Source organism: Somniosus microcephalus, chromosome 2, assembly GCF_052327205.1.
Source record: "Somniosus microcephalus isolate GS21.2 chromosome 2, FLI_Smic_1.0, whole genome shotgun sequence".
Classification (NCBI taxonomy): Eukaryota; Metazoa; Chordata; class Chondrichthyes; order Squaliformes; family Somniosidae; genus Somniosus; species Somniosus microcephalus.
The window spans coordinates 52,924,266-52,939,125 of NC_140988.1; the positions used below are offsets into that span (position 1 = coordinate 52,924,266).

The 14,860-nt window shown below is 44.6% G+C and overlaps 1 protein-coding gene across 2 annotated transcripts in view; it reads right to left on the reverse strand.

Annotated features, from left to right (window-relative positions):
- The window catches only part of fat4 (FAT atypical cadherin 4), a 434,764-nt gene that overhangs the window by 172,545 nt on the left and 247,359 nt on the right, over positions 1-14,860 (reverse strand). For both annotated transcript variants that reach the window (XM_086009513.1, XM_086009521.1), the window contains exons 6-7: positions 10,680-11,602; positions 884-1,058 (exon numbers count right to left, since the gene is read on the reverse strand). In XM_086009513.1, the coding sequence (XP_085865639.1) occupies positions 884-1,058; positions 10,680-11,602 (1,098 nt within the window). The remainder of the gene's footprint in view (positions 1-883; positions 1,059-10,679; positions 11,603-14,860) is intronic.

Consider the following 14,860-nt stretch of genomic DNA (forward strand, 5'->3'; position numbering starts at 1 on the left):
ATTATATGCCCATTCTGCAAGTTTATTAATGTCATCCTGTAATTTGTTGCAGTCCTCCTCAATATTGACTATCCCACCCCAATTTGGTGTCATCCGCAAATTTAGAAATTGTGCTATTGATTCCAAAGTCTAAATCGTTAATATAAAATATGAACAACAGTGGTCCCAGCACTGATCCTTGTGGAACACCACTACCCACCATCTGCCACTGTGAATAGCTACCCTTTACTCCTACTCTCTGCTTTCTGTCTTGAAGCCAGTTGTGCCTGCCTGAATTCCCAATTTGTGATATTGGCTGGCGAGGCTCCCCACTGCAGCATGGACTTGGAAAATTACCGCCATACTGAGAATGGAGACTACATTTGCTGTTGTCATAGTAAAGCAAGGTGAAGGAAACACTCCATGTGACATGCTGGATTGGAGTTATCAGTTCTGTTAAATAACTCGCAGTCACATGGTTACATTTAAAACAGTGACAGCAAGAATTTATTCTTGGTGGAATTTTAATATAAAAATGTTTCAGAAAGCAGACAACTTTGAAGCTTTCACTAATTTATAGGGTAAATTTTACAAGGCTCTGCTTCTGGCAGATGCTTTGCTTGCCAAGAGCATTGATCGGAGAATCAAGCTCAGGGGATCAGTGTATTTGATTCACAGTGTTCCCAATTTTCCCAGTCTTTGAGATTAACGACTGGAAAATCCAGATTAACGACTGGAAAATGCAAATTGAGCTTGCTGACCTCTGTAACTGATTCTTCGATCCGCACTCTCGTCAGGAGTGGAAATTTACCCTCTTGACTAATACATTCACAATCTTCTTATTTAATAAGGTAGAGTATGTGAGCGAACTACTTTGAAATGCAGATGAGACTGTTACTTTTACCTGAATCCGTAGCAATGACTGTCAGGGCAAACTGCGCCGTTGTTTCACGATCCAGGCTCACGACCAGGCTCAGCTGCCCACTGGGTGTCAGAGTGAAAGCTCCTTCTTCATTCCCACCAACAACTGTGTAAGTCAGCTGACCATTTAGCCCTTGGTCATCATCGCGAGCTACAACCTACAGTATAAATCCACAGGATATGTAAGTCCAAGGATGTGATAGTAATACTCTATAAAGCATTGATGAGACTACACGTAACGCACTCTGCCAGCTATGGTTACTGTGCTTGCAAAAAGATAGTCCGAGGCAATGGAAAGGATTCGGAGAAGGCCATCAAAGATGATTCTAGGGTTTAGACTGCTCACTTCTGAACATAGACTATGGAAGTTACATTTATTCTCATTTTAAAAAAATATATAGAGAGGGCATCATCTATCATAATCATCTATAACATTATGATGTGAATTAATAAGGTGATATAGAGAGGTATTTTGTGCAAAACGCAGATAGAAGAAATACAGGATAGAGATCATTTTCACTTTGGGCATGGACAGAAGAATGGCAATAGCGATTGGCCTTATGGTGTCAATGGAAAGGAAAGTTGGGAGGGTGTATAATGGGCAGCTGATCCATTACTGCAGATTTTCCGCCACCGTCAAAACTGAAAGTGACTCCCGATTTGTTTATAAACTGAGGGAGTCAGGAGAAAAGCATAGCACAAAGAAAAGCTTCTTTACACATAGTTGGCACCCATTCCAGGTGAAGCATTCATAGGAAATTTGTTCGATTCCTGATTCAGCAGGGAGTGGAGAGACGTGGGTTTGTGATCGGAAATGGATAAAAATTGGTCGAATCGGGTACTGATGGAGTGAGGTAGATTGACTGAATGGTCTTTTCTCATTCCTGCAGTCTTTTGTGTTTACATTCTAGATTCAATAACAAATTATAATCAGGTGTGCAATATATAGGTAAATTACAATAAAGTATAATGAAGTGTGCAATTCTATTCCACTGTACAAGTTTTCATTTACACTTTCAATCAAAACATATCCACCAGTATTATCTTTTATCCCCCAATGTTCTCCACTCCTCTCCTGGAGGTGATGATTCTTGTTGGAATACAGTTCCATGGGTAACCATCAGTCCCCAGGTACCTAACTCAAGTGGGCACTCTTTATATGTCTGAGCACACACACTGATCATTGGCAGGATATGTATCCTTGAGGGGGACCCAACATAGATTCACTTTCCAGGAATGGGAATCATGTTTATTATTTTCCTCCAAAATGAGATGCCACTGAGGCCAACAGCAGCAGCACCCACTGCCCCAACTGAAATTAGTTAAGTCAGCATGAGCCTACGATTGAAGCTTATTTTACACAGATATGCTAATTGTCTCTGCACAGTCCATTTTCTAACTAACACTATAATTGCGACATTTGCTGTTCTTAACACTCTGCATGCACCAGTTCCCAGGATGTGCTGGACAACAAATAGAGGTGAAGACAGGTAATGCTGGATCATTACCTCTTTTACAAATGACACGCATTTCTGGGGGGGGGGGGGGGGGGGGGCTCAAACATACGGGGTTGTGAATCCCTTTAAATAATATGGAAGTGACATAACAACACCTTCTATATTATTTTCCCGGACTAATACAGGGCAGCTGCCTGGTTGAAGAATAGCCTGTTTTTGAAATGTATTTCTTTTTTTTTTAAAACATAGAAACTGGGCATTAAACACTCAGCCGCACTTTGGGATTGTAGAATCCTTAAAGGTGCAACCAGCAACTTTCAGCTTGATGATCTTTCACTTATTATTAGAATGACCAATGGGAAAAATCTTTGCTGCAGTCGGGCTGCAGTGTGTGAGTGCAGGGGATTTGGGAGCTGGCAAAAATCATATCCACCAATGCAAAATTCCATCTTCCCATGATGCACGGTGGCATAGTGGTTAGCACTGTTGCCTCACAGCGCCAGGGACCCGGGTTCGAATCCGGCCTCGGGCGACTGTCTGTGTGGAGTTTGCACATTCTCCCCGTGTTTGCGTGGGTTTCCTCCGGGTGCTCCAGTTTCCTCCCACAGTCCAAAGATGTGCAGGTTAGGATGATTGGCTATGATAAATTGACCCTTAGTGTTAGGGGGGATTAAATACGTGGGGTTATGGGGATAGGGTGGGATATGTATTGGTGTAGGGGTTACGGGGATCGGGTGGGATATGTGTCGGTGCAGGCTCGATGGGCCGAAATGGCCTCTATCTGCACTGTGGGGTTTCTGTGATTCTGTGATTCTGTGATGCTGCTGGAGGCCCCATGCTGGGACCATGTGATTGGCGGGGGGGAGCGGCAGGAAAATCGCCCTCAAGATGTCAAGTGTCTTTAGCTCCTACCTCACTTCTGTCTTTCCTTTCACCGATATATCCTCTGCTATGTTGACCATATATGCTTCTTTATGTTTTTTTAAACAGAAATACATTTCAAAAGCAGGCTAAATATATATTCTAATAAAAGCCTGACAATGAATTCAAACCAATAATTCATTGATGATGTTGAAGAAACAATTCAGCTTTGTTTCCACTTTTTAATACATCAGAACCACTCTCAACTGAATTACTCCCTTGCCACTAATTGTCAGTATCTGTTGCCCTATACTTGAATTACTTTAGCCTCAATGATCTGTATGAAGCCAGCGTGAGCCATGTACAGCTGTTTCATCTGTGACAAAGTGAGCCAACCTATTTGAGAATAATTTTTTGATCAACTGCTGAGAATTTCTCAGCCCCATTTGGCTGATACCATATAAACTCAGCTGCATCGTAACAGTTTCAAGGAGGAGACCTTTGGGCCATCCAGCCCCCTTGGTGCACTTCTAATAACTCTGAACGCTTGAAGTACATGATGTATTCAGAACAGTTATAATGGTCCCGATTTTGTGGATTGTGTGGGAAATGGTCGGATTCCCCGAATGTGGGGTTCTGACCCACAAAAAAATGTCAGCCAGCTGCACGCAATTTTCCCTCAAGTGGCCAATTAATTTCCAGCGTGTGGACAGCCTTGCTAATTGTCCATTTCTAGTCAGAAAGCCCCACAGTATGATGTCATCATTCGTGGTGCTTTCAAGGTCCACAGCAAGCATTGCTTCCTCTGTTGGCTTCCAAACGAACCATGCAGGATGGCAGAGGAGCCTGCAGCAGCTGTGGTCAGTGCCAGACCCCGAGCTGCCTCCAAATTCGACAAAGCTTCACCGCAGGCATTATTGGATGGGGTTAGGGCCCACAGGGAGGTCCTCTTCCCTAGGTCAGGCAGGAAGAGGCCTCCCATTGAGACCTATTTAAAAAGGGCAGTAGACAGAAGGCTGGAAACTATAGACCGGTTAGCCTAACATCTGTGGTAGGTAAAATTTTGGAGTCCATTATTAAGGAGACAGTAACAGGACATTTGGATAATCATAATTTAATAGGACAAAGTCAGCATGGTTTTATGAAGGGGAAGTCATGTTTGACAAATTTGCTGGAGTTCTTTGAGGAAGTAACATATAGGGTGGATAAAGGGGAACCAGTGGACGTAGTGTATTTAGACTTCCAAAAGGCATTTGACAAGGTGCCACACAAAAGATTATTGCTTAAGATAAAAAATCACGGGATTGGGGGTAATATTCTGGCATGGATAGAGGATTGGCTATCTAACAGAAGGCAGAGAGTTGGGATAAATGGTTCATTCTCAGACTGGCAATCAGTAACTAGTGGTGTTCCGCAGGGGTCAGTGCTGGGTCCCCAACTCTTTACAATCTATATTAACGATTTGGAGGAGGGGACCGAGTGTAACATATCAAAGTTTGCAGATAATACTAAGATGGGAGGGAAAGTAGTGAGTGAGGAGGACATAAAAAACCTGCAAGGGGACATAGACAGGCTAAGTAAGTGGGCAGAGATTTGGCAGGTGGAATACAATACTGGAAAGTGTGAGGTTATGCACTTTGGCAGGAAAAATTGTAGAGCAAGTTATTATCTTAATGGCAAGAAACTGGAAAGTACTGAAGTACAAAGGGATCTGGGGGTCCTGGTGCACGAAACTCAAAAGGTTAGTATGCAGGTGCAGCAAGTGATTAAGGCGGCCAATGGAATGTTGGCTTTCATTGCTAGGGGGATAGAATATAAAAATAGGGAGGTATTGCTTCAGTTGTACAAGGTATTGGTGAGACCGCACCTGGAATACTGCATACAGTTTTGGTGTCCATACTTAAGAAAAGACATACTTGCTCTCGAGTCAGTACAAAGAAGGTTCACTCGGTTAATCCCGGGGATGAGGGGATGGACATATGAGGAGAGGTTGAGTAGATTGGGACTCTACTCATTGGAGTTCAGAAGAATGAGAGGCGATCTTATTGAAACATATAAGATTGTGAAGGGGTTGGATCGGGTGGATGCGGGGAGGATGTTCCCGATGATGGGTGAAACTAGAACTAGGGGGCATAGTCTTAGAATAAGGGGCTGCTCTTTCAAAACTGAGATGAGGAGGAACTACTTCATTCAGAGGGTGGTAGGTCCATGGAATATGCTGCCCCAAAAAGCTGTAGAAGCTACATCATTACATAAATTTAAAACAGAAATAGACAGTTTCCTAGAAGTAAAGGGAATTAAGGGTTACGGGGAGCGGGCAGGAATTTGGACATGAGTCCAGGTTCGGATCGGACATGGCCCTGTAGGTAGCGGAGCGGGCCCAGGGGCCGTGTAGCCTGATCCTGCTGCTATTTCATGTGTCTAATTCTGTTAGATTCAGGAGATGGTTCTGTGATAGTACATTGGCGGTTAGGATCAGATCAGCCATGATCTTATTGAATGGCGGAGCAGGCTCGAGGGGCCGATTGGCCTACTCCTGCTCCTATTTCTTATGTTCTTATGTACCAAGGCTGCATGGATGCAGGTGTCAGCAGATGTCAACTCGAATGTGCATGTAACCTTGGCATCACATCTCTAACTCCTTCCTCTACTCCCCCACAGGACCATCCAGAGCTCCCGTCCCCACTGTGGAGGCGGAAGAGGCTGTGCAGCCAGACTCCTCAGAGGAAGCTCCAACCTCTGAGGGCACAGCGTCAGCAGAAGTAAGCGCACCCAGCACCAGCGCAGACACTCACACCTTGGGGGGGACTTCGGGACATAGAGTAGTGTTGTCACCTGGTGTTTCACAGCTCACAAGTGAGCCTCAGCAGATTCTGGAGACAGGGACAGCAGTGGAGAGTCCTCGTCGGAGGGCGCAGGACTCTGCCAGCTCAGCTCAGCTGTGCTGCATGTCGACCCTCTGCCTTTGGGTCCATCCGCAAGAGAAGAAGTGATGGATCTCCATGCACAGATGCAGGAGTCTCTGGCAGGTTTTGTCTCCAGGGTCGCTGCGAGTGTGGAGCGAATGGAGGAGTCCATAGCGACCATGAGCAGAGCCTTTGTGGAGTCATTGGCGCATGAACGCATCACCATGGAAAGGTTGGCAACCTCCATGGAGGAGATAACTCGCCAGGGTACGGAAAACATGGTGAGTACTCATAAGAGAATGACATCTCTTGAGGAGCGTTGGCCATCTATTGAACAGAGAAACCAGACCTTCATGCAAGTCCTTCTGAGTAGGACTGCCAGTGCAGATACGGGTCCCCACGGCCCCCTAAAGCGCAGCAAGGAGCTCTCAAGCCACTTCCAAGCGCTGGCTCCTTCTGGCCTGTGCAGCTTCAGGTGAGTGAGCAGCAGCCTGGTGCTCCTGGTGCTCATCCTGCTGTTCCTGGTTCTGCTGCTGCCGCCTCTGCTGCTGGAGATCCTCTAATGGCAAGAAGGGAAGGAAAAAAAGGCGTCCCATGCTTCTCGTAGATGCCTCCGCTGAGGAAGTGCTGAGTGAGGGTGGCGAGAGGGGCTTCCCAGGAGATCACATTGGAGAAGTGTGTGAGGCTCCAACCTTCCACAGCTGTGCCTAAGCCTTGAAGAAGTAGCCCCAAGCCTGCAGCAACAAGGTCCTTCACCATACAAATGCTCTCCGTTTAAATCGCAGCTTTCCCGAATGACCTGCAGCTGACAGCAAGCAAGCCGGCAAGCTTCATGCCAGGTTTCATCAGCGGGGTTCCCCGCAGGCGTGTTTAGTGTGGGGAACCCCACAAAATCGCAACGGCCCCTGAAAATACGTTTAAAGATGGTAATAATTGCTGATTAGTGTTCCGACGGCCAGTCCCGCCAGCGGCGGGCGGGACTGATTCGGGTCGTGGAGAAACGGCGGTTCGAAAGTCGGACGGGGCGGGGAATCAGACATGGGGGGGTCGCGACCCCCTATTTCTGCGATTTTCGGCCCCTGCCCGCCTGAAAACCCGCCCGACGGCTGGCAGAAAATCGGGGCCAATGTATCACAAAAAGGCAAGGTTTGTTCTGATTTTATCCCAGATTTCAGTGATGGTCAGTCCATTTTGAGAGTTACCATCACATAACTAACATTGTTATATGGCGGTGTTATGTAACTTAGGAACCAGGTACCTACAGTCAACAGACAGGGTTAGACTTTCAAAATTTAGGCTTTGAATGGTCATAATTGAACACTTGAAAAATATAAAAACAGACAGTAAGAGCTTCTGCAGGTATATAAAAAGAGAGTAGCTAAAGTAAACGTTGGTCCCTTAGAGGATGAGACTGGGGAATTAATAATGGGAAACAGGGAAATGGCAGAGTCTCTGAACAAATATTTTGTATCGGTCTTCACGGTCGAAGACACTAAAATCATCCCAATAATAATTGATAATCAAGGGGCTATAGGGAGGGAGGAACTTAAAACAATCACTATCAGTAGAGAAAAAGTACTAGGCAAATGAATGGAACTAAAGGCTGACAAGTCCCCAGGACCTGATGGCCTACATCCTTGAGTCTTAAAAGAAGTGGCTGCAGAGATAGTGGATGTGTTGGTTGTAATCTACCAAAATTCCCTGGATTCTGTAGAGGTCACAGCGGATTGGAAAACCGCAAATGTAACACTCCTATTCAAAAAAGGAGGGAGACAGAAAGCAGGAAACTATAGACCAGTTAGCCTAACATCTGTCATTGGGAAAATGCTGGAATCCATTATTAAAGAAGTAGTAGCAGGACATTTAGAAAATCATAATATAATCAAGCAGAGTCTTGACTGCATGGTTTTATGAAAGGAAAATCATATTTGACAAATTTGCTGGAGTTCTTTGAGGATGTAACGAGCAGGGTGGATAAAGGGGAACCAGCAGATGTAGTGTACTGTATTTGGATTTCCAGAAGGCATTCGATAAGGTGCCACATAAAAGGTTACTGCACAAGATAAGAGCTTATGGGGTTGGGGGTAATATATTAGCATGAATAGAGGATTGGCTAACTAACAGGAAACTAGAGAGTGAGGATAAATGGGTCATTTTCAGGTTGGCAAACTGTAACTAGTAGGATGCCACAGGGATCGGTGCTGGGGTCTCAGCTATTTACAATCTATATTAATGACTTGGATGAAGGGTGTAATTTAGCCAAATTTGCTGATGATACAAAGATAGGTGGGGAAGCAAGTTGTGAAGAGGACACAAAGGGGTAGATTTTGCCGAACCTGTCGGGAAGGCGGCGGGACTTCTCCTTTCGGGTTTTTGACCCGCCTACTGCGACGTCCGGCCAATCTGCGCGATTTTCCCTTGATTGACCTTGTTGAGCCCGCCCAGCGGGCTCAGCAGGCCAATTAAGGGCCACCCGGCAACAGGTGACGTCACAGACTGAAATTTCATCTGTCAAGAGTCCTTGACAGATGAAATATCAGCGTTTGACAGCTGTTTGAAGCTGTGAAACACTGACAGTCTGAGTTCTGACATGAGTCATTCTGCACAGACTCAGTTAGAACTCACACCGGCACTCAAAGCTGAAGGCTGTCACTTCTAACAGATCGCAGTCGTTCAGCTTTAAGTTCCGGCTGAGTGATGCGCTCCCGACGGCTACAGGAAGAAAGGCTGTTAAGGTAAGTACAGGTAAGTAAAAGTTCTTTACACACTTTAGACACACCAAACACACTTACCTTTGCACTCATGCACCCATCACTCATTGCACTCATGCACCCATCACTCACCTGAGCGCCGACATCGCAACCCCTCCAACTCCTTCAACCCGATGGCCCGCCTGCTCTACCTGGCGTGGTTTGGCGCCGTCGGGAAACCCACACGAAACCCCTCAAAATAGGGATTAGGCTAAAAACTGCCTGATAACTACCTGTTAACAGGCAGTTAATTGGCACTAATCCCTTCCTGCCTGCTTTTGGCGGGTCCCAGTGTGGGGCGGGTACCCGCCGCCCCTGAAACTTATGTGGGGCGGGGTTTTGGGCGGGATGGTGTCGGGACCCCCAAATTTGGGATTTTTCACACCCCCCCACACGCCTGAAACCCCGCCTGACGGCTCCCCGAAAATCTAGCCCAATGAATCTGCAAAGGGATATAGATAGGTTAAGTGAGTGGGCAAAAATTTGGCAGATGGAGTATAATGTGGGAAAATGTGAGGTTATCCACTTTGGTAGGAAAAATAAAAAAGCAAATTATTATTTAAATGGAGACTACAAAATGCTGTGGTACATAGGGACCTGGTTGTCCTTCTACATGAAACACAAAAAGTTAGCATGCAGGTACAGCAAGTAATTAGGAAGGCAAATGGAATGTTGGCCTTTATTGCAAGAGGGGTGGAGTATAAAAGTAGGGAAGTCTTGCTACAACTGTACAGGGCGTTGGTGAGACCACACCTGGAGTACTGCGTACAGTTTTAGTCTCCTTATTTAAGGAGGGATATATTTGCATTGGAGGCAGTTCAGAGAAGGTTCACTTGGTTGATTCCTGAGATGAAGGGGTTGAGCAGGTTGGGCCTATATTCATTGGAGTTTAGAAGAATGAGAGGTGATCTTGTTGAAACATCTAAGATTCTGAGGGGGCTTGACAGGGTAGATGCAGAGAGGATGTTTCCCCTCGTGGGGGAATCTAGAACTAGGGGGCATAGTTTCAGAATAAGGGGTCGCCCATTTAAAACGGAGATGAGGAATTTCTTCGCTCAGAGGGTCGTGAATCTTGTGAATTTTACCTTTTAACTTATCAGGACACATTACTGCTCCATTAAACCATACAGCACTTTGGACAAGTCTACTCTTACAGGTATTGTTGGGTTGCTGGGACTGCTGGTAGGTTAATGCATGAGTTGCAAGTAGTTTCTGGTGCTAACATGAATTTCACAACTAGGATTGATCTAGCTACAACTAGGAATAACAATGCAGGTAGGAAGGTTGGATAGGTATTCTTCGGTTTAACTTGACCACTTTGAGGTGGAGGAACAGGGGGAAACTTTTCAGGGCTTTTCTTCAGGAGAATAAGCCTGTGGGCTAAAGTCTCTAATATAGCAGATTGTCCGCGGAAGGAATGGCTTGACGAAGCAAATAGCCTTTTCTCATTCAATTCTTTCTTATGTTTTTAGAAGACTTTTTGCAATAATTTCTTACTTTTGTGGCATGAAAACAGTTTGTTCACTGGCTGAATTTAATATTAATCAAACAAGTTTTAATACCATTACTGTAAAATTCTGGTATGTGTGCTGCACTTAATGCATTTTTAAAGTCCTCTTAATAAAAATATGTGACTTATATACCAGTATGATTTACTGCTTTTTTGCCATTATGATTATTATAAAATAGGGGTTGACTAACCCATGGGTGAAACATACACACCAGATGTCATTATAATACTGATCTTACATCTAAATGGAAAAATTATTATTGCAGATTAAAAAAAAACTCTTTATACTACCAACCTGCAAGATGGACGTTGGCAGATTCTGTGCATTTTCCTGCACATGCACAGTGTAGGGCGATAGTTCAAAGACTGGTATAAAGTCATTCATGTCTGTGAGATTTATGTTTACTACAGCTGTGGCAGTCTGTGGGCTGCTTCCACGATCAGTTGCTTGGACAATCAGAGAATACGAGGGTCTTGTTTCACGATCAAGTTGCTTGGCTACTGATACTACACCAGTAACAGAGTCAATTCGAAAATCATTGTTTAGATTGCCATGGGTGATGTGATAGCGGACCTGACCATTAGTTCCTTCATCAAAATCAGTGGCAGTAACCTGGATGAGATCGATGCCGCTAAGTGTGTTTTCACTAATCTCAACTTCATAGAGAAGTTGCTGAAAGACAGGCGTGTTATCATTCACATCAAGCACAATCACAGTAATGTCCATTGATGATGAGAGTGGAGGCTCACCCTTGTCTGTAGCAATCACAGTCAATGTATAATTGGAGACATCTTCCCTGTCAAGTTCACCAGTCAGTTGTAGCTCTCCATCTATTGTTCCGATACTGAACTTGTTTCCTGAATGGCTCAATAGTGTGTACTCAACATAACTGTTTGGTCCACTGTCAGGATCAGTGGCTTGGGCTTTATAGATGACAGTGTTCATTGGCGAGTTTTCCTGCATGTAGGCCATTTTAGAGGAAATAAACCTTGGTGGGCTGTCGTTGACATCCAGCAGAATAACAGAGACTTGCGTTGTGCTTGTAAGCCTACTAGCTGGGAGCAGAGATAAATCATGAGCCCTAATCAGCAGGTTGTAGAATGACTGGCTTTCCCGATCCAGTTGTTGCTTGACACTCAGAATGCCATTATTGTCTATATCAAAATGTTGCAGTGAATCTCCGGATGCGATGTTGTACGCCAACTGGGAATTGGGCCCTGGAAACAGAAAGCCAAAAAATATAGTGAGCACACCAAGCCCTTAAAAGACAGTTATAGACTGTAGTAAATCAGATGAGATTATACTCGCGGAATAAAGCAGGTCAGAAACATTCGAGTTATGATGCAGGGTTACACCTAAACTGCCTTTTGTTCTGTTTCAGCTGCTGACTATCCTTCTGTACATTTTCAGTGTGTTCCCTTTTTATTTTAAGTTGAAAGAACAAATGATTTGCATTTATATAGTACTTTATCACGTCTCTGAGAAACATCTCAAACTTCATCACATATGATGAATTGCTTTGAAGTGCAGTGACTCTTGTTTTGTAGGTAAACAATAAGTAACAGGCAACATTTAAGTTTCTTTTTAAATCTCTGTTTCTTTCTTACCTAGAAAGGTTTATCTGTGGATAATGTATTTACACTCTAACTCTAATTAATAACTGTACCACTGCAAACATGCAATTCTGCATGAAAAGTTTGAAATGTTTTCTCATTAAAACAATTATAGTGCTAGACTTCTAACTTGTTTTGTACATTCTGCATCCAAGTGGCTGGCTGAAGTGAAATTATATACAACCTTCTTAGTGATGAAAGTACTTTTTAAAATGTTCTCCTGTTTGCCATAAAAAACATATACTTGTCTGCAATTGGCGCATTCATTACACACTGCCGCAGTAAGCACAAATCCACTATGTACAGTTGTAACTGAAAAAAGCAATAACATACCATCTGATCTGCACCACAACACCTATCAGCTGCAATAGGAACCCAATAATGTCTTTTGAATTACAAAGCTCTTGAATTCCATCCCTAAAGCTCGTCTCCCCCTATCAGACCCTCCTTAAAACCTGCCTCGTTGAGCAAGCATTTAGTCACCCATCCTAATATCTTCTTCTTTGGCTTGGTGTCAATTTTTAATCTCAATACGCTTCTGCAGAGCGTCTTGGAACACTTTCCTATGTTAGTAAGCTGTGTAATGTTATGAGATATAAATCTGGAAATTATGCTGTGTGATATTATCGGAGTCTGCATCAAATTCCTTTGTCCACTATGTTAATGGACAGAGGAATTTGATTTAAATGTAACAAGGATGTTAATATCACTCAGCATAAATGTCTAGGTTTTAGTTATTAGACCACCAATACTACACTAGCCATTAGTTTTAATTAGGACAAGTGATTTGTTGCAGCAAATGATTTGTTTCTACCCAGATCCACTCATAAACTGCCATTATCACTGCATCCAGGTCTTTTTATGTAAACTTGCAGTATCGGGCAGCAAATTGTGGTATGTGTAGAAGTCCTTGGGGTAGAAATTCGGTTGCTTTGTGCCTCCCGTTAGCGCCCTAAGGGGCTAATGGGGCACAAAGCAACTAGCACCCGGGCGCGATGCCGCCCACGTCTCCCGCAAAATTCAGTGGGAAGTTAGTGGCGGTGCTAACCAGTAGCGCCCCGCGGCGCTGCGCCGCCAGTGATGATGTCATCGCCGTGCACAGTGCCCCGCTCACGTCCCAGCCGTGATCTTCGGGAGCGCCCCCTGACTTACCGCCGGACGCTATGTCTGACATGATCAGGGGGGCCTACCTGCGGCTGGGGAGGCGCAATTTAAAGGCGAGGTGCGGGGCGGCCATTTTTGTTGCTGGCCGCCTGCCAGCACCTGCCTGTGCTCCCATCCCCGGCCTCCTGAAATGCCCCACCCCCGCGGAGTGCCGGCTGCGCTCCAAGAGCCCGCCACTTCTCTTGAGTGCCGGGCTCTTTTGCAGGCACTCCCAATCCCCAGGGGCCCAACTGGGCCCCGGGTTGCGCTGCGCAAGGCACCTGCCCTTTAAGAAGGGGAGGAAGGCCTGCAATACCGTGGTGCGACGTGCCACAACGCATGGTGCTGTGGCATGTAGCGCCGCAATATTGACTTGCAGCGCCCCAAGAGGGATGCGGGATGCTTCCAGTAGCGCCCCGCTTCCCTCTAGAGGCGCAACCACTCAATTTCCGGCACGGGGCGCTAAAAGTTGGGGCACTACGCAATTTTTAGCCCCTTGGGTTTTGTCATGGGATTTAGTGAGCTGTACCTCACCAAATCAGTTGTCCACGTTTTAACACATGAACAGGCTGTCACTTGAACCCTTTCCTTGGTGCCTAATTGGAATAGAAAACACTGCTTCTCCCTTGTAATGTCAGAATGGAAGTCCCATTGTAGAAGAGCACTTCTGATTTTTAATGCAAGCCAAAGGCATATAATTTTTAATATGGCCAATAATACTGTGTGTGCTACAAAATCATTAACGGCATGTTTAAAGCTATCATGAATTATTCCTGAATGCAATTACTTGGCTAAATTAATACATCTAACAGAATCAAACATACTCCAAGCTGATTATAACAGGCACAGGCACCAAATGCTTAACTGGTATGTACTTAAATTAAGCTACTGGAACACCATGGTCTTAAATTCCCCATCACCAGCATTTACTGTAAAAGCAAAGACTATAGTATTTTGACAGGACAAGTGATTGCGCCACATTAAATAATACATGACTTACAGTATGGACTGTGCATGCTACAAGTCAAGAAAATTAATGCTGGCATACCAAAAGCTGCAATTAGCAGAAAAAGCCAGCTTTTCTTCAAAAATCAGATTGCAATTGAAGATATTTTTTGCTCACCAGGCCTTTCCACTAAACAGCAAACACCCTAAAAAGAAACACTTTTGAAATGTTATCCACTCGAACACTGTAAGTGAGTTTGCTTTATTCAGCTGCCCTGAGTGATTAAGGAATAATTATCACTCTCACCAATACTGTACAGCATCAAATGCCTACTAAAGACCTTGCAAAATTACAACTAACACAGGGACTTAAACAGCGGTAGATCAAACCTCTCTGGGTGCGTGCTTTGCTAGCCTACTTCAACTACATGCTGCCAAAGAACCACTTGGTTATCACTTTGGGTGTAATCTCTGATGCTGAACAATCAGACGGTGCAACAAGAAAAAAGAAAAGCCATCGTAAAAATGTGCCGAGGAAATAAACAAACTGAGATTAGATTTGGACCATTACATAAACACACGCTGTAAGAGGAAAGATATGGCATCTCCTGAGGGATGTCAGTTACCTTTTCCTTGCTTTCTGCTCCAGTGGTGGGCTCACTAGTTAAACAACTAAAATAGCATAAAACCACCTTCCAAAGTTTAGTTGACCTTTCCCTGCCCTTCTTGCCTCCATGTGTTGCAACTCAACTTTATAAAAAAACAAATGCTCTA